The following is a 24392-nucleotide window of genomic DNA, read 5'->3' on the forward strand; positions in this document are numbered from 1 at the left end:
CCACACTCCAACGTACCTGGAGGCGGGGCCAAATCGCCCCACGCTCACCGATAGGACGGAACAGAAGTGGGCGTGAGTCGTTTTTGATCCGTTTTCTTCGGAAAGGCCGTGCCTCTGCACCCGCTGCTCGGTGCGCGCCCTGCACGAGTCCAGTATCGGTGCCCACAAGTGGCGCGGGAATAGTGCTGATGCGATGGTTGCGAGGGCGAGTTGTGACGGTAAAGGTTGTGGCTGTTGTTGTGAAGCGGCGTTGCGGTTGGTGGTTGTTGTGTGATGGCTGTTGAGACGTGGTTGGTGGTGGTAGTAATGGCGGCTGGTCCAAAATAAAGATAGTAAAAGAAAAACGGCTATCCTGAAGGGTCGCAGCCCGAGTGAATGACATTTATTCCCTCTAAACAACGGGTTTGGGCCTAACTACACATATACTTACAGAGATATCTCACCTAAGGGACCTGAATGGTGGTTTGCGAATTTCGTCAACCACAACAATATAAATACAAATAATAATATACACCTGCATGGGGCTCGTTTTGCGTAGGGAGGGGTAGGGTGGGAGGTTCCAGGGGAGGAGCCTGAGGTAGGGATTGAACAAGCTTGATTTGAAAGACATATTTGCATTTATCCACAATGCGAATACAATGAATGAATAAACGAAACCTCGTAAATATGTGATTTTAGATATTGTGTCACATTATTCCTGGAATCCTGGAATTCTTGAAAATAGTATATAACGAGGGTTTTTAATATAGTGTCATACGATTTGCTCAGGGGGAGCAGATAACCAGGTACACACATTTATGACTATAAGTCCATGGTGAAAGAGGTGCTCAATGTGCAGGGTCCTGGAGGAAGAGATCTGCAGAGGGATGTAATATAAGGCAGTGCAAAAAGCACATTGTGTATCGAAAGGACAGTTATGTCAGTCAGGCTGGGGCAAGCTGTTTATAACAAGACCTCGGCTGGCGACGTAGGGGGACAACGGGCCTATTGATGGGACATCGAGGGGCAGCACGGGTTCGAGGGATGTGACAGAGCACAAAAGGCGATGCGCGTAAAGGGGGGGGGAGGGGCATGCGGGAAGACGATAGTACAGAAGACACGGGTTGTTTGAGAGAAACGTAAAAAGGCTGCAGGAACATATGGATGTATGGATGAACTTAAGGAAATCATGGGTGTATATACACACACACACACACACACACACACACACACACACACACACACACACACACACACACACACACACACACACACACACACACACACACACACACACACACACACACACACACACACACACCTCTAAGCTATCTAACCTGGTTTGAATGGCAAGCTATCGCTGGTATCATGGCCAAATTCCAAATTGCTGCCCTACCTACTTCGTCAAGCGTTCGGCCTGGCCAGCCGGTTCGTGAAAGACTTTGACCAAAAACTTCCTCTGGCCAACCCCACAACAACTTGGGAGTAATTGTGGCCATGAAAGAAGTTAAGATGGTTAAGGCGATTAGTTTAGGATCTGAGGATCCTGAGTTCATGCCCTCGCCATGCAAAAGTCACATCAAATGAGTTTAACTTAGCCCGTCATCCTTCGGTCGGCAGAATGAGGACCAGCTTGCTGGGATAAGTGAGCCAATTGAGTATCCTGTGTTGGAGTGGAAACCCGTCGAGGATTTTGCCCGAGCCAAGGAAAAACTTCCTCGGCAGCCATACGTGCCTTACAGCATGAGGACGACGATCCACATATCTACATGGAAGAAAGTTAAGCACGCCTCCAAAATAGTGCTGTTTGCAAAAAAAAAAAAAAATTGAATCCAATTCAAATTTTCGTTCAAGCATAAATGAAATAACCCTCCATCATGTACATGCTGTATTTTCCATCCATCTCGAGGTCAATACAATTAGGCACACCCAGCATGTACAGCACGGTAGGGGAATCAACTTGAAAAACACTTTCACTTCATCAAGGTTTCAAGAAGGTAACAATATCGTTACGTACTTCCATTGGCGAACAGTGCTACTGTGGGCCATAAAAGACTTAGTGAAGCTCAAACATTACAAATTATTGGGAAGAACAATGTTGGGATGGACTACACTGAAATTGGATGCCAACTTGGCTCATCCTTTGGAAGCCCAAACCATTAACATCGAAGCGTGGAAGGAAGCTGTCCTACCCTGAGAATATTGTCAGAGACACAGGTATTGAGGCCAGCGATCTTCCTATGGTGATGGCCGATGGGGACGTCTGGGAGGGGGTTACAAGGTTTGTCTCAGCCATGATGATGATGATTTATATGATGATGATATTGATGATGACTTCCATCTGACTTATCAGCAGAGTGGTACACGAAAATCCACAACCCATTGATGGTAAAGACAGGCGGCGGTCTGGACGACCAAGAATGGCATCTAACAGAGAAAATGCAGCTCTTCTGGCCTGTTTCCATATCTCTTTTGCCACAAGCACAGTTGCAGCATTACTGGAATCTCCCTCAGAGGTTATGCTCAATAATAGTCCAGAACCGGCTTCGTGCTGGACGTTACAAAGCCAGGAGACCTACAACACACCCTTTCACTCACAATAGAACACAAAGCAGCCTGCTTGGCATGGTGCTGGGCAATCAACACTGGAATCTCATATTCTGGAGGAAGATCTATTGGTTTGATGAGAGCAAATTTCTCCAGAACGAGACCGACTTCTCGTGGCGGCAATCTAACACAGCCTGTAGTCCCAAGAACATTGTGCAGTCCATCCCGTTTGGTGGGAGATCCGTTGTGATATAGGGTAGCCCGTTACGAATGTAAACTTCACCTCGTCACTATGCAGGGTAACCCGACAGGAGAAAGATATCCAAGGGACATTTTGGATTGGGTTGTTGTTCCACATTTTGCCAAACACATATGCATGGTTCATTGAAACAGAGACATAAAGTGCATGGTTTATCAAAAAGAGTCGTCACATGGATGGTTTGTCAAAGCAGAGATATCATGTGGAAGGTTCGTCCAAGCAGAGACATCATATGGATGGTTCATCCAAATAGAGACATAATGTGGATGGTTTATCCAAACAGAGACATTATGTGAATGGTTCATCCAAACAGAGCCATCGTATGGATGGTTCATCCAAGCAGAGACATAATGTGGATGGTTCATCCAAAAAGAGACATCATATGGATGGTTCATCCAAGCAGAGACAGAATATGGATGGTTCATCCAAGCAGAGACATAATGTGGATAGTTCGTCCAGCAGAGACATCATGTGGATGGTTCATCCAAACAGAGACATCATTCATATAGGTGGTTCATCCACACAGAGATATCATGTGGATGGTTCGTCCAAGCAGAGACATCATGTGGATGATCCGTCCAAGCAGAGACGTTAGGATATGTAGATGGTTCATAAAATTGAAAAAAAAGTTTTGATATTTTATGAATAAATTATATATTTAATATGATATATGTAAAGGTCGTTTTTGGGAATGAACGTGGGAAATGAGCGATCCTGTGAGTGCACGTGGTTATGCATGTCACCGCCGATTCGCCTCGGCATGATTCGCCGTGAAGAACAAGGCCCCGTGTTATGCCGAGAGGCCGAATAACACAAATAACAAAACGGGAACATTCCTGTCCTCATGTGATATCAGAGACTCTTCATGAGCATTTTGTCTTTAATCCAACAATCCCTGCCAACTTGTCTTTTACCTTTCGTTGTGCATCATATAATTCACTCATGCATGGAGGATGCAAATATGAATTATCCTCCAGATTCAAAGTGTCATTAAATCTACCACCTTAGTCTTTGAAAGGCCACAGTGAGGCATGACCAAAGAACCACATTTGCAGTCCAATGACATGTTCATTACAAATATACAGCAGTGAACTCAAGCCTGATCCACGGGTGGTCCTTTATGGCTCGAGACCAGAACTGAAGAACTGCCCAACGGCATCTGGTCCCTTTCCCACCCCCTTTGCCAATTAAACATCACCCTCCTCCACCCTCCTGAACAATTGTCCCTCATTCTTCTCGCTCCTCCCAGGCGATCCTCCATCTTTATCTGTCGTTTCAGCTCATTCAACGCTGCCATTCACGAAGGGTCCCAAGCCCAGTAAATACCACGTGATGCATATCTCGATTTTGCTGGCGCTCATGGTTTCGCTCACTGTCCCATGGATCCCATCGACCTCAGCTGAGTTGGAGATTGTCGGCAACGTGACTTTCATGGCAGAGCATCCCCAAGTAGATCTCGCCGCCATCATCTCCACCACTTCCATCGATCCCTCAACACCTCGACCTGGCCCAAACGACAGGGACATCCAGCGTCCTCGCAGGGCCAGCTGCACAAAGCCCCCGGAGATCCAACGTGCCTTCAAGGCGATCAACACGGTCGTGTCCTGCGCCGTGTTCGCCGTGGGTCTTGTGGGAAACCTGACTCTGCTTCGCATCATTTGCTGCAACAAGCGCATGCGGAATGGACCGAACGTGCTCATCGGGAGTTTGGCATTGGGCGACCTTCTCTACATCGTTATTGCCATCCCCATCAGCATGTACAAGGTCTGCGATTAAACTCGAGTGGTGCCATGAGGTCTATTTGGAATCGGATTACTTGTTCTTCATTTCCATATAACACTGCGGTTTGTAAAGATCCAGGGTCTAAACAATATTGCAAAACAGGTTGTTCGTTTCCTGGCACAGCTACCGCAACAGTAGCATGCAGTGTGTATCGGTGTCCTTAAGGTATTTCATATTCCCACCCTGTGCAGCCTTGGTGGAACTTTTTGTGCGCATAAAACGGTTCCTTTTATAACAATCTGGGATCCATTCAACCTCACGATGTAAGTAGCACATTATAAACATAACGCTAACTACAATGACAACTAAAGCGGTCATAGAACACTTACCTTACCCTGCACAGTCTTGAGAAACAAGGACATGGGCGGGGTCTCGAGCAGCAAATTTGATGGGTCAAGATGATGTAAAATACTGTAATATTTTGGCCAAGTACTGCTAAACAGAAGGGTTTTGAAAGTGCCAACAAGGCGATTTGTGTTCTACAGTGTTCAAGTTGTTGTTGTTCGTCTTTCGGCTGCTCCCGTTAGGGGTCGCCACAGCGGATCATCCGTTATGATCCGCATACTGATTTGGCACATGTTTTACGCCGGATGCCCTTCCTGACGCAACCCTGGTCGCCTCTTACGACACAGGGATAAGGATTGGGTTTCGCCATGATTCCGGGCTGCCCTACACCCTCTCATAGCACGGCCCAGTGCAGAGCTCCCGTCTTCAAGCGATCCTCCAACCCAAGCCTCCGAGTAGCCGGATTACAGGCGCACGCCACTACGCCCGGTCACAGTGTTCAAGTATATAATTAAAATAAAATAAAGATTGTAGAAAAATTGTTTTCGGGAGTTTACCGCCGTTGATGCAGCGTCTTTTACACCGCCGTATTTAACACGTTACATTAGTTCTTCGTGCTTGCTTTTTGTTTCCTATATAAAGTCGCTAAAAACAGCAAGTTTCCTGTTTGGAACGATTTTCGATTTTGGTTGACGACACGACAGGCAGAAAGAGTAAATAGATTATCTCACTCCTCTGTGCGCATGCGCAATTGGGACAAATTCAGAAGCAAAGTACTGCTAAACTGCAGGTTCATTTTCCAATTTATGTTGTAGTTCGTGTTCAAAATATAACATTCAATTTAAATAAAGTTGTTCCTCAATCATAAACTGACATTTGTCGAGACAGCCAGACAGAAGTGAACCAATTGTTTAACCCTGCTTTTCACTTTCCACACGCAGGGCAATGACAACATAACCCTCGTTCCAGGCCAAAATGCCAATTCATATGAAATATGAGCCAGCCATAGCATATTTAAAGCGCCAACAGCATACAGACAGGACAGTCGGCTTAACGATGGCGTACTCCATGTTGCCATGCCAATGGATGGCAAGAAAAGCACGAGATTGCAGGTGTTTTTTGTCGGATCCGATTATGATCGAAATCAAACTCATAACTCGATGGTATGAAGAACAAGTCTTGTTGGTGAACACTAGTGTCGATCTGCATTGGCGGACAGAAAGAACAATGGATGAAATCAATAGGACGTTGATTGAGGAATGCCAGCAAAAGCTAAGGTTTCAGACGTTAACCCTTTATCGGAGCAAAAGAGCAAACTTGATGGCTGAGCTATGCTCCACCTTCTCAGGACGCCATTTGGTATATATTTTTTATATATATATATATATATATATATATATATATATATATATATATATATATATATATATATATATATATATATATTGTAAAGACAGGACGCCTGGTTTAATGTCCATCTGAGGGACGGCACACAAAATAATGAATCGCCCTGCCTATGAAACACCAGGATTCGAACCCAATCTCGACTGCTCAGAGGCGAGAACGTAAATTGGGGCCATCATGCAAGTATATAATGAAATATATGTTATTACTATCTATATAAGACCTCTACCGATGATTTTACTCATCATACAACTATTTCAGGCATAGACTGATGGGTTTACTTGCCATATACTTATTACTTTATTCGATGTTTTGACGAATCTTCTGCAAATAGAAGGTGTATAATGAGGTAGTTGAACAGTATGACTTTGGATAATACAATCTATTGCATGGACTCGCTTTTCCATTCTCATGACTGAAATAACAAATGTACATTCGATATCAAATGGTGATCAAGTGATAGAAAGGAAAGGAAAGACAGCTTTGACTTGTATCTAATTAAACATGGTATTTGAGGTGTAAGGTAAACTGTCCTACATGCTTTATAATAAGTGCCATGTGCGTGCATGTATGACTATACACACAATCATATATGCCTTATTGTAAAGGCTGGAAGGACACAGCCAACACTTTGTGGAGGCATGACCATGATGTGTTGTCATTTGTAGCTGTTGGCTGCTGACTGGCCCTTTGGCTCGGTTGTGTGCAAAATGGTTCCCTTCCTTCAGAAAGCCTCCGTCGGTATCACCGTCATCAGCCTGTGCGCTCTGAGCGTGGAAAGGTATTCCCATATGCCGACCGCATCACTCCTATCACACTTTACCTTTGTGTTCCACTTCTTCTTATTGTTAATTGTTCAATATGGTACAGGTGTTTGAACAATGTAGATGCATGAACCGTTTCCACAAGGACTAGGTTGTAAAGATGAGCCTGGTTGGTACACTTTCTAACATTGGATTCAGATAATAAATTTTGTGACGTGTGCATCCCGGTGTATATCAGGTGTGACTCCGTGTAAACGGCAGCGAACTTACAATCACTGAAAGGAAGTTTTATATTTGGAATCAAAGGAGATTCCCGAAGGGCTAAACTGCAGCTTACGAACCCTCCCATTAGATACCGTGCTGTAGCTTCTTGGAGCCGCATCAAGGGTATGGGAGTACCTCTTGTGACGTCGCTGGAGATAGTGACCATTTGGCTGTGCGCCTTGCTGCTCGCCGTACCCGAGATTCTCGCTTTCGACGTGGTCACAATGGTTTACCGACAGCGCACGCTGCGTACCTGCATGCTGCGACCTCAGAGGCTACCTGGGTTCTTGCAGGTGGAAAGGAGGTCACTCACTCCGGTGCGGATGCTCTCAAATACCATGAAAATATACAAAGTATCCTGAACATATTGTTCGACTGTCTGTATGCCCAGTTTTACAGCCACGCAAAGGACTGGTGGGTGTTTGGATTTTACTTCTGCCTTCCTCTTGCGGTAACTGGCTTTTTCTACACGCTCATGGCGAGCGAGATGTTGTGCCGCAAAGCCAGCAAACTGCGCCTGTCTATGTGCGACCATACCAAGCAGGTATGCACACACAAATTCACACACACACCCTACTAAAAAACCTCAATAATGAGAAAGGACACGGATAAACCCGAACATTCAATACAAGAAAGTCCAAAGACTCAGGAAAAGTAAAATGAGTGAAAAACAACTGAAACTAGAGAAATAGTACTCTGATGACATGCAAATGAAATTTAACCAAGATAAGTGTGCAACATCAATACAGAAACGAGAAAACGAAGCATCATACAAATACCTCTGAGTAGAAGAGGGCCACCAAATGTCACAAACAAATGCATAAAACAATTACCAAAGAATACATGTGGAGAACGAGGTGGATCCTGAAAGCACATCTCACCCAGAGAAACCAAATCAGTCTTCTTATTACATATGGCAGCTTGACGACTATTTCCAGATAACTCATTTTGTTGGGGAACAACTATCCCACTGATGCTGTGCCTGTATACCAGTACACTGGTACTCATTTTACCAACCTCAGAAGGATGATAGGCTGAATCAACATCACCTGGTGTCAATTCAGCAACAAACAGGGCTTCAACTCAGGATCTTAAGATCCCAAAACTGCCACCCTAACAACAAAATCAACACCAGGCTTAGCAAAATTATTTACCAACGAACAACACCAGTTTTCCAGTACAGCTGTGGAACATCCAGTACAGCCACAAGTGAAAATCGATAATCGGTATATTAAAATAAGAAAACTTCTCACTCTCCACAAAAATTAATGCATCCTGAGAATGTACCTGCCGAGACGTGAAGGAGGTAGCAGCCTGATGGACGCAATCACAACGAGAAAGAGCAATCAGACCCTCGCGAAAACTTGTTTTGTGTGGTGTTTGTGTGTGTTTATGTGGTGTATTTTGTGTAGTGTTTGTGTACTGGTGTGTTACGTGATTAATGAGACATAACTAGAGTTGCCACTTTATAACTGCTGGCAGTGATGACCGGGTACCAAGAAGTCCCGCTTTGATCGGACACCTGACCCTGACCCATGACGTATTTTAATTATTATTCATTATTCAATTGAATTTAGAATGGGATTAAAATAAATTCAATTCAATTCAAATCAAATGGAAGACCAACTAGGTACAGTCCTGCATTGGAGTAATCAGAAGGAACCCGAACAAACAAAAAGCAAAGATGAAGTCATCAGGAGGAATCTGGATAGGATTCGCATTTCAGCTGCTACTCCTCCACCCTCAAACCCATCCAGGCACTGCAAAAAATAAATAAATAGCAAAATAAAAAACCCAAAAGAACCGATATCAAAAAACCAAATAATTCTGGTTGCCAGACCATGCGTCCAATCAAGTTGAAATTTAAAACATATATTCCACATCCCTACTAGATCATAAATCTGAAGTTTCGTGTCGATTGATTAAGCGGTTACAGAGAAAAACATGATTTAATATTTTTCTTCATTCCAATATGGCTGCCAAACCATGTGACATCAATTATTCCTTCAAAAAATTGTACACCCATGGCTTGGGAAACATTTGTGTAGTTTCCACTAGATCTGTACAGCTGTTCTGGAGAATATATTTATAGATTTGAGGGTAAATCCAATATGGCTGCCAAACCATGTGACCTATGACGTCATATGCGTGAACGTTTTCTTCCTCAATGATAAGCGGTCATACTTGTAAATTTTCACCTCGATCTGTTCAGCTACTTCAGAGAAGAAGATTTTTTCAGGTTTTTTATTTAAAAAAAAAACGGTCAATGCCAAATCACGTGACTGATGAAGTCATCAATTATTTTTCTGTGGACGATTTTATCCCTACATGACCCTCAACATTTTTCATACTGATTCGATGTAGCGTTCCATACATGCAATTTTGACGTCATAATGAAGGCACCTATGATGTCATAAAAATAACATTCCCCATTAGGAGTACTTGCCCTGTGCCAAGTTTCTATTTCATGTGACCTATGACGTCACAATTATGATGACAACATTCCACATGAGTAGTTGCACCTGGTGAAAATTTCATCTCAATCCGACAAGCAGTTGTGGAGAAAAACATGAAAGTTTTGTGCAGACAAACAAACAAACAAAAAAAACGGACTCAAATGCAATACCCTCTCCTTCGGCGATGGTAAAGATCAATGCAAGCATGAAGTTGTACGCAAACATGAACACAGCAAGCCAAAAAAGGTACCCAAACCCACCTTGCAAAATATTTCCAAAACCAGGTGTGAAAAGAAGATATGACACATGAAACCAAAACAGCAACAAGAAAAAGAACAATCAGAGATTGTAAACCCTCACCAGGACTTCTTTTGAGTGGTGTATTTTTATAGGTTTTAGGGTAACTCCAATGTGGCTCTCAAACCATGTGACCTATGACATCATATGTGTGAATCTTTTGTTCCTCATGGATAGGCCGTCATATGTATAAAGTTTCACCTCGATCTGTCTAGCCACTTCAGAGAAGATTTTCTTTTCTTTTTTTTAACAATATGGCTGCAGAATTACGTGACCAATGACGTCATGAAAAATTATCTGTGGACCAATTTATTCCGAGATGACCCTCAAAATTTTTCATACTGATCAGATGCGGCATTCTACATTTGCAATTGTGACGTCATAATGAGGGCACTTATGACTTTATGAAAAAAAAATCACACTCATTCCACATGAGGAGTACTTCCTATTTACCAAGTTTCATTTTTTTCCTTGGTGCGGTTTCAAAGATAGAGGTCCAAAGTTTTTTCCGTTTTTCCAATATGGCTGCCACACCACGTGACATGTGACGTCATAATCATCATTGAAGCATTCTACATGAGTTCTGTGTGGATAAATACACAGACAGATAGACAGACAGATGGACAAACAAACAGACAGACAAACAAACAGACACAAATGCAATCCCTTCTCCAAATCCTTCGGCAAGTGTAACTAGAATGGAATTCGGTCAGACACATACCTATTCCAGGTTGAACAGCTTACGTTTTGTATCCCACTGAATCACTGATGCTCACATTTCTGCATCCAGACCTCAACCAAAATCGAATTGGTTTGTTCTTGACACCGATAAAACTCATCCACTTCATTTGTCATCCATGACTCATCCACAACTTTTTGAAACATCATGCTTATGATTGTATTGGCCCCATCTCTCAAAGGTGAAGAATCACTTGAAAAACTAGAGGGGGGAGCACTCGGGAGAGTGCAAAACCTCCGCCGCCAATACTGCTGGATCACTCAAGTGAACCTTATATCTTATTCATTAAATATGACGTCAACAGTGCTGACAGAGTTGTAGTTCTTTTCTCCAACATTTTTTTTTTGGTGGGGGGGGGGGGTGTTGTAAATCACTTAAAACATGTAGGAATGCAAAAAAAAGAAATCGAAATTTTGTTGAAAAAAAAGTTGCAAAATTTTTCTTCTCTATTTTCTTTTGGGGGGGGGTTGGAAATCACTTAAAACATGTAGAAATGCAAAAAAAAAAATTCAAATATTCTTTTCAAAATGGCCGCCATCGTGGCCATATTGGATTTTGGACCAAGTCCAAAATTTTATGCCATGATCCTTGGACCATACCTAACCCCCCCCCCACCAAGTTTCGTCGAAATCCGTCGAGGAGTTTTTTCCGGAATACTGTTCACAAACAAACAAGCAAACAGAAAGGGGTGAAAACAGTAACCTCCATCCATCTTCGATGGTGGAGGTTAATTAAAAAATTCTCGTATCTGGATCTGGAATCAGATTTCACCAAAATCAAATCAATTCATCCTTGTCACACTCCCAACCTGTCCACCAAGTTTCGTTCGAATCCATCCATAATCTTTTGAGATATCATGTTACATATCATTTCAGTAGGGTTCGAAATTTTCGAACCCAACTGAATTACATCGAAAAAAGTGAAAAAAGTTTTTCGAATTACATGGAAATCAAGAAAAAACAAAGCATCATAATTTTTGATGGCAGTGGAAAATGGCTGCCACAGCCATCAGCGGCTGAATTTGAGATGGCCCAATATCCAAATCTGTTCATAATATGTTAGGCTACTAGTGTGCCAAATTTGGTGCTTTCCTCACAAAATTCACAATTGTTATGCTATATTTAGCTAAGTTGCCCCACTAGTGGGGCAACTTTGCATAACAATTAGCAACTAAGCATAACAACAGATGGATAGAGAGCAAACCTATAGACCAGTGGTTCTTAACCTTTTTACCACCACACCCCCTCGAGTAGTCGGGGTCCTTGCCTCCAAGCCCCCCCCCCTCACATCTTCAACGAAATGATTAAAAATCCCTCCTGAATTAAAAGCAAAAACTGAAAAAATGCATGTTTTTAGTCTTTTGATTAAACAAAGAATTCTGTATAAACAACACTCAAAAACAGCATATTGAATGAGATGACATTTAATGAGATACTTGGCATTGCTTCTTAGCTACCAGATCTTGAATGTGTGGTTGAATGCCAGAGAGAGCACAACGCAAGTCCCCTTCAGCGTTCAATTTGTTTCTGTACTTGTTATTGACAGCAACGAGCGTGGAAAATGCAGCTTCACAAAGATATGTTGATCCAAACATTGTCAGAATCCGAAGAGCTAGAGGTGAGATCAAATGGTAAACAGGAAGGTACATGACCCAGAACGTCTCCAGATCCAGTTTTTTGAAGTCTTCTTCAGCCGAGGAGTTGAACTTTAACTCAAGAAACTGCTCTTGCACTTCATCTGAAATATCAGCTACTTCACATTGAAATGGGTTCCTCATGAATTTCCAGGCTTTGCGCTTCTCATCTATATCCGGAAAGTATGTGAAGAATTCTGTTTTCAATTCAGTCAGATGAGTAATTATTTGTTTCTTTAACTCAGAATCAAGGTGACTGTGAATGAGAGCAGAATCCAAGTTAGCAAAACTGGCTGTATTTCCATCCTGAATTCGACATTTCCAGAGGTCGAGTTTGGCCATGAAGGCTCGAATGACGTCATAGTGCATGATTATGTTGATGTTTTTCCCTTGAAGTTTGGGGTTGATGGCATTCAGCGCTTCAAAGATGTCCACTTGGTAAGCTAGAGATAGCAAAAATCCTTCAGACTGGAACTTGTCATGGAGATCTGCTTTCTGCTGCGAATCTAGAAATGTTGCCACTTCTTGTCGTAGTTCATAAATCCATCCAAGCATGTTTCCCTTCGAAATCCATCTTACGTTTGTGTGGAAAAACAAGGCTTGATGTTCAGAATCCATATCCACACACAGCTGTTTGAAGAGACGACTGTTTAAGGCTCCAGCTTTGATGAAGTTGACTACCTTGATAGCCAGGTTCATGACATCCCTCATTTCAGCAGGTAAAGTTCTGTATGCTAAGGCTTCACGATGAAGGATGCAGTGCATATCTATAGCAGATGGACTTTTTTCTTTCACTCGTTATGAAACCAGATTGCAAACCAAGCATGGCCGGAGCTCCATCAGTACACACCCTGACCAGCGAGTCCTACGAAAGTTGATTTCCCTGGAAAAAGTTTGATTCCACTTGAAAAATATCTGTTGCTGTTGTATAACTTTCCATGGGATGGCAGAAGAGCATTTCCTCTTTGACACTATTGCCTGACACGAAACTTGCATACATCAGTAGCTGAGAACACTGAGCAACATCATTTTCGTCCAACTCGATGGAAAATACAGGAGAAGCTCCTACATCGTCGAGAACTTAATCTATGATGTCTTGAGACATTTCATCAATCCTTCCCTTGACGGTATCGTTTGATAGAGAGATTTGGGAAAGCTTGTTTGCAATATCCTTCCCCAGAACAAGCTCTGCTGCATGCAGCACACTTGGTTTTATGAGAGTCTCTCCGATGGTATGGCTCTTTTTGCTCTTTTCATTCAACATGGCAATCTCATAGGAAGCCTCAACAACCTTTGAAGTCTGTTGCCGAAATGCTCCACTGCTGTCCATCTTAGCTTGCTTCATGGACTGCCTTTTTGTTTCAAAGAATGCCTTGGGTTTGGCAGCTAGAGCAGGATGCATTGTCTTCAAGTGGCGTTCCAAGTGTGTGGGCCACATACCATCATTGCTCAGAGTCTTGTAGCATATTACGTACTGGGGTACCTCTGTGTCACACTTTTGGAGGGACACAAATCCAAATCGAATATGTTCAACAAGATACTTCTGCTTTTTGGCACTCATTGCGAATGATTTAGTTTGAAAGGGTTACTGCAAATCTGTGAAAAAGATTAATTTTAATATCAAAATTAAAATGAAATATAAATTTTAATATTAAAATAAAAATAAATATTAAAATTAATTTTAATACAGAAAATGGTAAGCCTAGTAGCGTATAGAAAACGAAAATTATTAAAGGCGATACTTTTAGGTGTTTTTTTATGTTCATCACTATATTATGCAAACACTTGTGAACAGAATTCCAAAAATAATTAGAGAAATTCCTTCTTTTTTCTCTGGGCTCGCGCCCCCTCTGGAAATTACTCATGCCCCACCCCCCCCCCCAGGTTAAGAACCAATGCTATAGACCCTCCGGTGAAACCGGTAGGGGATTAATTAATGTCCAAGACCAAGGACACTATACGGATGGTTTTAAGAAAATGTCAGGACTGAGTAAATCAGACAAGTGTAGGTTCTGCAAGGTAGAAACAGAAAGCACGAGTCACCTCTTTGGGTTAAAACATTCATTTCAGAACAACTGTACACACAAAGGTACAAAAAGTATGTAGAGTAATCCACTGAAACTGTAAAAAATTAAATATCCCAGTCCTATAAAACTAATGGAAACATGAACCAAAAGCGATAATTGAAAAGAAGGAAGGAATGCTCATGTACGACCTGATGATCCCATTGAGGATGAACATAGAAAATAAAGCATTGCGACTGGATATAGTACTTAGGTATAAAAAGAAGGTTGGTTTGCTCGTTGAGGTATCAATACCCAGCGATTTTGGCCTAGAAAACGCAAAAATCAAGAATATGACCAAACACCAAGATCTCAAAAATAAAGTCAAAATAGCCTGGAAACTGAAGAATACCGAAATTGTACCAGTGATGATTGGAGCAATGGGAATGATAAAGAAGAACCTTACAGAGATCTTAAAAACATCCTTGGGAATATTACTACAAACTACAGTTGGATGCTGTCCAGGGCTCAGTGACCATCTTGAAAAGAACACTCGGAACAAAACTGAGAAAAATAAAAACTTCACAGGTTGGGCGATGAATCATGATCCCTTACTGAAACGGAGGTGGATACTTTGAGACCTAGGAGGACTCCTTTCCACCTTCAGAAACTTGCATATGGATGGGTGTCTGCATCACCCTTATTTCACGAGTTTGAAATCATTCCACTTAAATTATCTTCGATCATAGACTAATTCTCTTACAGACACATGACCTTCGATCTTTGATGTTTTGAACCCCAAACGAATCGGTTCATTTTTTTGATGACACTTCATCCTGCAGCAAATTTGGTTGAAACGCTTTCAGTGATTCACAAGTTATCGTGGAAACAAAGGTATTGAATTAAAGGTCACATGACCTTAGACATTAGACCTTCTGAACCCATCTAATCAGCTCATGTTTGTATTGCATGCCACAGTTTTGCCGAGTTTCGTTGAAATCCCTTCAATAGTTAACAAGTTATCATGGCAACAAAAAACTGATAAGGCACGGATGCATGAACAGATGGACAGACGGATGGACAGACAACCCAAAAACAGAATGCCTCTGACATTCAGCTGCTGAAGCATAAACAGATAGATACTCCTCTCCTATAATATATAAAATGTTTATTAAAAAAAAAAGTACAATAAATAAATGGTGGTCTCAAAATACCTCAGCACAAATGATAGACCATAATGTTGCCCATTGCAAACTTTGATCAAGAAACGTTGATTTCGTTTTAATCAATCATTGTTTATAATCACACTCATTCAATCCCTGGGTGTGTTTATAACAGCGCCGAGAGGTGGCAAAGACAGTGTTCTGCCTGGTTGTGATCTTTGCCTTCTGCTGGCTACCTCTTCATCTGAGCCGGATGCTCAAGAACACAGTGTACAGCCATGTGGACCCCCACCGCTGTGATCTGCTCAGGTATCACACCGCAGGGTCAATCAGTCTATTGCATTTGATACACCAGAGACGAAGCTGTTACATATTGCCATGTGATCATGGGGTGCAACCGTTGGAAGACGGCACCCAAAATACGCTAATCACACCTCAACTCGCAGAGGCATTTGTGGCCCGGTTTGTGAGTTGGAGTAAACAGGCCATTTCACCAAAAAGGAGTTTACAGTCGAACCAAATCACCCAAATCAGCTTAAATCTATATCCTAAACTTAGCAAATACACAAAGGCAGCAATTCATCAACATGTCAGTACACTCATAATTTTAAAATCTGGGCAGCATAATATGTGAGCACTTTAGGTGTTCTATCGAGCATGCGATGATAGACTTGATGGTGCAGTGAACAGTAGAGGCAGTTGCAGCTATAACTTCCAATGAAGCAGTATATGAATTACTTAATGGTGTGGTGAACAGTGGTGTCGACAGCAACTATTTTACCATGAAAGAATACTCAAAACAGCAGAGTTCATCCTTACTGAAGCTGAGGCTCTAATGAACAGCGAGCCCTGCAGATAACTCGTATTATTTACTTAACTGAAATTGCAAATGCTAACTAGATATCTGTGATCACAAAGCTATCGCCAAGAGTAAGCCTTCCTCGAGCGGGGGAGGCTTTCCCTTGACAATAGCCGTGACTTACCCTTGGCCAGTGATCCAATTATGGCCATATTTTTTTTCAGACCACTACATGACCTTGACCTTTAACATTTAGGGATAGAGTGTAAATTAAGAAAATGTGTTGCCATCTAGAGTCTATCCATAAAATCCAACATCATGAAAATCAGAGGAAATTTATTTAAGCTACAAGCAAATACAACTCGTCGCTTCGCTGACGGTGGTGTGAAGGGGAGGAGGGGTGGAGAAAGAGAAATGGAGAGAGAGGAGAGGGGGGAGGGGAGGCAGAGAGGACAAAAGGAAGGGAGGGGCAGGGAGAGGAGGGAGAGGAAGTGAGGTATGGGTGAAGAAGGGGAAGCTAGGAAGGGGAGAAGAGCGAGGAAGGGGGAGGTGGTGGGGAGAGCAACGCCTCACGAAACGTTGCTATACCCTGTGGGAGGGAGGATGCGGGGGAGAGAGAGAGAGAGAGAGAGAGAGAGAGAGAGAGAGAGAGAGAGAGAGAGAGAGAGAGAGAGAGAGAGAGCTTGACATATCTAGAAAGCACTCATCGAGGTGTTCAATTTGAGGTATGACACGATATGGTTCCTAAAACTTGAAAATTTGACCTTGGGGTCAAATATGTTTGACCTTAGGTGTTAACCATGAAGGTCAAGGCCAATCGCCACCATAAATTAATCAGCTGAGCGCCAGACCATGAACTATATTCGCATGAAGTTTGAAGACGATCCGATCAAAATTACTCAAAAAATAAGGGTTTCGTCGACTCCCCTGATTTGCGACAAAGTGACCTTGACCTTTGACATTCAAAATTTTATGCACTGAAAGGGACCTCTATAGGCCTCTGATATGCGAAGTTACAAAAATTTCCAATGATAATTGTGCTCTGCAGAGTGATTTATACATGATTACAGACAAAAAAAAAAAAAAAAAAAAAAACATATGAAGGTCAAGGCCAATCGCCACCAAAAATTAATCAGCTGAGCGCCAGACCATGAACTATATTCCCATGAAGTTTGAAGACGATCCAATCAAAATTACTCAAAAAAATAAGGGTTTCGTCGACTCCCCTGGTTTGCGACAAAGTGACCTTGACCTTTGACCTTGACCTTCAAAATTTTATCTGCTGAAAGGGACCTCTATAGGCCTCTGATATGCGAAGTTACAAAAATTTCCAATGATAACTGTGCTCTGCAGAATTTTTTATACGTGATTACAGACAAACAAAAAAACAAACAAACAACAACAAAAAAAACATACAAGCTGACTAACATATCTTGCAAAAACTTCGTTTTGGCAAGAGAAAAACAACAACTTCCGATATTTCGTCACGTGCCGTCACGTCACGTCCGTCATGGACGATCTTCGTTCATGACGAGAAAATAGTGTATTTCTTTTTTATTTTTTTTTTGTATACCTTGGTCGAGGCTCTTATGAGAGCTAAGACACAACTCACAGCAAGGAGGCATGAGACAAGAGGGGCGGGAGTGGAAGGGACAAAACAGTGGGGAACAGACACATTAGGTGAATTGTGGAAGGGAGAGGGATGGGGATGGGACGGGGAACATGGCGAAAAGAAGATGGACATTTCAGGGAATTTCAGGAAGGAAAGCAGGAGAAATGAAGGAAGTGGGCTTGGGTGGATTATCGGGGGTAGAAAAGATCGAGGATTTGGATGGGGGAAGATAAGAGGTGGTGGTGAACAGCTGTTTTGAAAGCCTGGAGGGAAGAATGGGAAAGAATAGAGTGAGGAAGTTTATTCCAAAGGCGGGAAAAAAGAGGAAAGAAAGAGTGAAGATGAGCAGTGATTCGTGATTTTGGTAGTTTTACCAGAAGGGGGTTGTTGGCGGACCTTGAGCGCCCTGTGGAAATGTGGTGGGGACAAATCGCAGAGAGAGCAGGGGGGCAAGGCTGGAGAGGAGTCGGTAGAAGACAGAAAGACCACCGACCAACCTGCGGTGATTGAGTGAGAGGCCCAAAGACTCAGCTTCATTGCGGGAGATGCCGATGATCTTAAATGCCCTGGTTTCGACAGCGTGAAGCCGAGAAAGGTGGGAGGCAGGAGCACCAGCCCAGAGGGGAGAGCAGTACTCCATCAGGCTACGGACAAAAGCTTTGTAAGTGGTCAGGAGCTCAAGAGGGCCGAGGAAGGACTTAGCACGACGGAGGATTCCCAGTCGGCGACTGGCTTTTGAGGCGAGGTTGGAAATGTGACTTTCCCAGGAAAGGTCATGGCAGATAGTGAGACCTAGAAGCTTGAAAGAAAAGACTTCTTCCAGAGGATTGTTGAGAAAGTGGATGGGGGGTTTTGTAAACGGTCCTTTCGAAGAGACATAGTGAGAGTGTGAGATTTGTCTGGATTGAAAGACATGTTCCACGTGTTGGACCAGTTTGTGATTTTATCCAGATCTGCAGTGAGTGAAGAAGCTGCTGCTTGCCGGTCTGAGGGATGACAGATGGTACGGCAGAGGGTGGAGTCGTCGGCAAAGAGAAATAGAGGATTTTCCAGAGAGTCCGAGAGATCATTGATGAAAACCAGAAAAAGAACAGGGCCCAGAACGCTACCTTGAGGAACTCCAGCCTGCACAGGAAGAGGGGATGAAAGAACTCCATTTAGGGCCACACGTTGACTGCGACAGGAGAGGAAGTCTGCGAGCCATGAGTGGAGATGGCCTTGAATACCATGGGAAGAGAGTTTGGTGAGTAGGGCAGGGTGCCAGACTGTGTCAAAAGCACGTGATATGTCCAGGGATACGGCTCGGATTTCCTGTCTGGCATTGAGGACCTCCATCCATTGATGGGAGAGCAGAAGCAGCATATCCAGGGTAGAGTGACCTGGTCTGAAACCAAATTGATGATTGGAAATCAAGCCATTGGAGAAGAGGAAGGATTTCATATGAGGCGATGATGGATTCCATCACCTTGCTGATGATTGGGAGAAGGCTGATTGGTCTGTAGTTATAGGGATCTGTTTTTGCACCTTTTTTATGCAGGGCAGTGATGTTAGCAGATTTCCAAGCAGATGGCAGATGACCTTGGGCAAATGAGAGGGTGAATAGAACAGAGAGAGGGTGAGCAAGAGCAGAAGAGCAGGCTTTGAGGACACGTGGGCTGATGCCGTCTGGACCGGTTGCAGAATCTGACTCGAGGTTTGAAAGCAAGCTCTCCACCTTGTCAGGAGAAAAGGATACAGAGTCCAGGGACAGTTGGGTGTGACTGGGTAAAGTGGGTAGAGATAGTGATGGGTTTAGGACACAATATTTAGCTGCAAACACCGAGTTTAGACATTCAGCTTTATCACGTGTGGAATCAGCAGTGCGGCCATTTGAGGTAAGGGAGGGGATGGAGGGGGAACATACACCAGAAACAGATTTGATTAAACGCCACCAGGATTTTGAGGAGGGAGAGAGGTTTGAGAGTTCAGACTTGAGATGAGAAAGATGTTGTTTTCTGGCTCTCCTGAGGGTAGATACACACTTGTTCCGAGCTTTGTGGAAAGAACTGAGATTGCCCTCAGTTGGGTTTGCTTTCCATGAGGCAAAGGCAAGTTGTTTCAGGACAACTGCTTCGCCACAAGCTTCAGTAAACCAAGGGCGGGAGGAAGGGTAAGACAACTGAACACGAGAGGGGATAAATCTGTGCATGAGGGAGAGCAAGTTTCTTTGAAAGAATTCCCAGGATGAGTTGATGTTTGAGAAAGTAGTGATAGGAGACCAGTAAGTCAGTTTGATGGCTGCTCGGAGACCCTGCCAGTCGGCTTGAGTGAAATGCCAGACTCGACGGCGGTGAGGTGGTTCTCTGATAACAGCCAGAGAGATGTCCACTTTGACAAGGACGTGGTCAGAAGAACCAATTGGAGCGAAGGAAGAGCAGCAGATATTGTCAGGGAAATTTGTCAAAATCAGATCCAGAAGAGATGGAGTACCATTGGTTGAGATCCGGGTCGGGAAGTTGACCGATTGAGTCAGTCCCAATGAGTCGCAGAAAGCTTTTGCTGAGGTGCCATGGCAGGTGAGAGAGGTACCCACACCGAGCCAACTGGCGTGATGACAATTGAAGTCACCACATAAGAGGAAGAGAGAGTTTGGATGAGAAGATAGAAGATGGTCCATGTTTTCGGATAGTGAGGTGTAGATGGAGTCATCACTGTTCGGTGGACGGTACAGTACACATATAAACATGAGGTGGGAGTGGAGGGAAGCCGAAGCCAGAGGTATTCCTGGGGGTGTGGGGGAGTGAGAGCAGTGCATGGAGAGTGAGGAATAGAGTCTTTGATGAAGAGAGCAACACCTCCACCAGGACGAGGCTCAGGTCTGTCATACCGTAAGAGGGAGTAACCAGGGAGAGATACTTGGGAGTCAGACACGTCTTGGGAGAGGAAAGTTTCTGTTAGGCAGATAATGTCTGGTTTGTCAGTGGCAACCTGTATGGAAAGATCTGAAAGGTTTGAGCGAAGGCCCCGGATATTTGAGGTCCACACTTTTAATGAAGTGGAAGGGGAGGAGGCTTTGAGTGCAGGAGGTGGAGGGGGAGGGGGAGGGTAGGACAAGGGACGAGGGGGGCAGGTAAGGAGGGTTGCTGAAGGAGTGTGGGGTATTGCAGAACAGCGAGGGGAGGGGGCCGAATGAGGAGGAGAAAAGGCTCTGTGGTGCTGGGGGAGAGGGGGGACAAGAGACAAGGAAGAAGGCAGTTGAGGATTTGAGGAGGTGAAGTGAAGAGATGGAGGTGAGGGCAGTGGAGGGAGGCAGGTTGGTGGATGAGAGGGGGGGGGCAACTTTGAGAAGGAAGAGTGACGGGGATGAAAGGTGGGAGAAAGGTGAGGGGGGATTTTTGAGAGAGGTGAGAGAGAGGCTTGGAGGGAGAAGAGTGGGATGGTTGCTTTGAGAGTGAGAGTGAGGGGTGAGTTGGCACTGAAGTTGGAAAAAAAGAATGTTTGATGGAAAGCGAACATCCATGGCAAACTGTGGTTTTTCAAAGTTTTAGGTCAGAGATGCGATTTAACACAATTCTTGATGGATGCAATGAAGGCGAATTCAGAGCATGGAGAGAAGAAGCGCTGTAATAGTTGGATTTTTTAGGCAAGGAATGAAATGAAATGGCGGTATTTACGAAATTACAATAAAATGGAATAATATTTAAATAGTAACGTGAACTTTTCCAAACTTAAAAGCAAATGTCCGAATATATTTAAAAGTTCATGATAGACGCTCTCAAAAGCCATCTTCAATGTGAGGATGTGTACCGGTGTTTAGTATTTCAGGAGATCCGGATCCTATATATAAAAGAGCCGAGTCCAAAAGGTTTTGTCTTCACAAGAAGAAGAACAACAACAAGAAGAAGAACAACAAGAAGAAGAACAACAAGAAGAAAAAGAACAACGCCGAGCTCTCTTAGAGCAGCGTTCGCTTCACGAGATGCTGCTAAAAAGTATTTTTGTTAGTTGGGTCTCAATTCGAAAAAAGTAGGTCAAGCACAATATTAAATATCAAGTGCACATTTGCAGTCCAAGTACACTATTATAATGCAAGAACATATTAGAAGACAAAACGGTCTGTGAGATTCCGCATTGGCAAAATTCAGCAATCACAACAAATGCGTTTTATTCAGACCGCCATTTGACCTTGACCGATAACTCGGAAGAGTATGATGTAAATTTAGTATAAATGCCCCTTGCTCCATGCTATCTTTTGTCAGTTCAAGCCAGATTAGATCTGTGACTTGCAACAGGTACCATGAAAACCTGTAATAACCTGTTTCATGGTCAGGTTGTCGGCAATTAAACCGTCTCCCCCACCAGGTTTTCTGGTGAGGAGGGTGTTTGGATTTGGACACCCAGCAGGATTAAAAGCAAAACCTGCCAAAGGGCAGAGGAGCTCCTTGTGAGCCAATGGCCATCCATATCTAGTGCCCAACTGTGTCTGCGGATATCCTCCTGCAGTTGGGTTACTTTTTATTGGAGGTTGGTGGCAGAATTTGCACTCCAGCCACCGTAAAACCCTTCATTCTGCAAAACACAAAAACGCAAAGAAATCTGAAAACCCACTCCGTGGGACTACCTCCTTTGCAGCTGCCCTTCACATGGCAATTCACCAGATGACAGGATTGGGGCAAAGCCTTTGGGACCTCCACTCTTTGACGATTGGAGGAAAACCATGGGGTAATCTTCCTGGGTCAGATTGCGGTCGTGTGTGACAGGGTGTCGTCCACCAGAAGGCGGTCTCCTTGGGTTAACCTGAGGCGGTCCCTTCGGGCAGGTGCCTGGAATGCCCCATCCCGAAGAAAGGATGACCACCTGTGTCTGTTATCATCTGAGCTCAAGCATTTGGACATTGGTATTGCAGCACTCTCTGAGGTTCGGAGATAGTGGCGAGATCACGGCAGGTGCTTTCACCTACTATTAGTCTGGTCACTGATAGTTACCATGCCCAAGGAATTGCTGTAGCTGTGTCCAATAAGCTAACTCCAATGATAATTGAGGTAACACCAGTCAACGAGCTTATTATGAGAAGGATTCATCACTCCTTGTAATTGGGTGTTGTTTCCCTGGTCTCTGTATGTGCTCTGACTGGCGAGTGATCTCACCGTGAAGGACGCATTCTATGTCGCACCCGAGTCTGTGGGTGATCATTGCTCCAGACGAGATACATTTCTAGTCTTGGGGGATATCAATGCATCGACTGGAACTGATAAGGATGGTTCTGAGATATATATATATTGGTCCCCATGGGTCTGGAACTGTGAACAAGAATAGCACTAAGTTCTTTGACTTTGCAAGAAGTCATGGACTTAGGGTGGCTGGTTCATGGTTTCAGCGCACACAGGCTCATCACTGGACTTGGTATTCCAACGCTGGCGGTGTGGCAAATGAGACTGACTATATGCTCAATGGTGGTCACTGGAGGATGATCCAGAATGGCAGGGTCTACCGAAGTGCTCAGTTCCTCAATACTGACCACAGGTTTGTGGTAGCAACTCTGAAGTTGCAGCTTAAATCCAGGAGCATGGTACCATCCCAGCCTGGGCTGGATGTGGGCAAGCTCAAGGATGAGAGGGTAGCTAAGGGGTTTGCGAAAAGGCAGAGTGGGATTTGGGGGTGGTGGAGGGTGGGTCTGGGTGCTTTTGGAAAGCCCGAAGAGTTGTGGAGGACCTTCAAGATCACTATCCTTGATGTTGCTGGTGGATGTTCTGGAACTCACCGGAGGGCAAAGAAGAAATTTTTCTCTCAAAGGACACTGGATAGCATTGACCAGAGTCGCAGGGCCAGGTTTAATGGCATAGCTGAGCTGTTTAGGGAGTTCAGGCTGAAAACTACACATGCACTGAGGGTGGACAAGGAGGCCTATGTGTGAGGAATGTCAGGGGGTAGAGCATCACCTATGGTCAGGTGATTCTTGTCCTGCTTACAAGGAATTGACGCATTGCATTCCTCCAAGCCCGTCCCTCAGTTTACTGCAGTTCGTGTGGAGGGTGGTGGGCTCTTGATAGAGGAGTTCGAAGTGAAGGCCCGCTGGGCCGGTTACTTTCGGTAGTTGTACCAGGCTGATCCACCAGCTAATGAGTTGGATTTCGGGAGTGTTACTCTCTCTATTGCTGACCCCCCCATTCAACTGTGATCCACCTTCGCTTGTGGAAACACAGGCTGCGGTGAACCGGTTGAAATGGGGTAAAGCTCTTGGGATCTGTGGCATCCATGCTGAATGTCTCAAGGCTGGTGAAAATGCTGTACTCACGTTGTGTGCAGTTCTCTGCTCTGCCTGGAATACAGGCATCATCCCAACTGACTGGAAGAGGGGCCTTGTTGTCCCCTCTCTGGAAAGGGAAGGGTGACCGCCAGGACTGCAACAACTACCGAGGGGTGACGC

General features: G+C 43.9%; 2 protein-coding genes and 1 pseudogene across 4 annotated transcripts in view; 1 reads left to right on the top strand and 2 right to left on the bottom strand.

Annotated features, from left to right (window-relative positions):
• The window catches only part of LOC147014475 (uncharacterized), a 173746-nt gene that overhangs the window by 99385 nt on the left and 49969 nt on the right, over nt 1-24392 (bottom strand). The gene's annotated exons all lie outside the window — the stretch shown is intronic.
• LOC147014476 (endothelin receptor type B-like) overlaps nt 4036-24392 on the top strand; it is a 36029-nt gene continuing 15672 nt past the window's right edge. Inside the window, exons 1-5 of the mRNA XM_085852427.1 lie at nt 4036-4549; nt 6925-7037; nt 7373-7577; nt 7676-7828; nt 15751-15884. Coding sequence (XP_085708553.1) covers nt 4118-4549; nt 6925-7037; nt 7373-7577; nt 7676-7828; nt 15751-15884 — 1037 coding nt within the window. The 5' untranslated portion in view covers nt 4036-4117. The remainder of the gene's footprint in view (nt 4550-6924; nt 7038-7372; nt 7578-7675; nt 7829-15750; nt 15885-24392) is intronic.
• On the bottom strand, nt 5203-5343 carry LOC147014477 (signal recognition particle RNA; annotated as a pseudogene).

The sequence above is a fragment of the Eptatretus burgeri genome, chromosome 13 (genome assembly GCF_056783735.1).
Source record: "Eptatretus burgeri isolate ZD-2024b chromosome 13, Ebu_testis_v1, whole genome shotgun sequence".
Classification (NCBI taxonomy): Eukaryota; Metazoa; Chordata; class Myxini; order Myxiniformes; family Myxinidae; genus Eptatretus; species Eptatretus burgeri.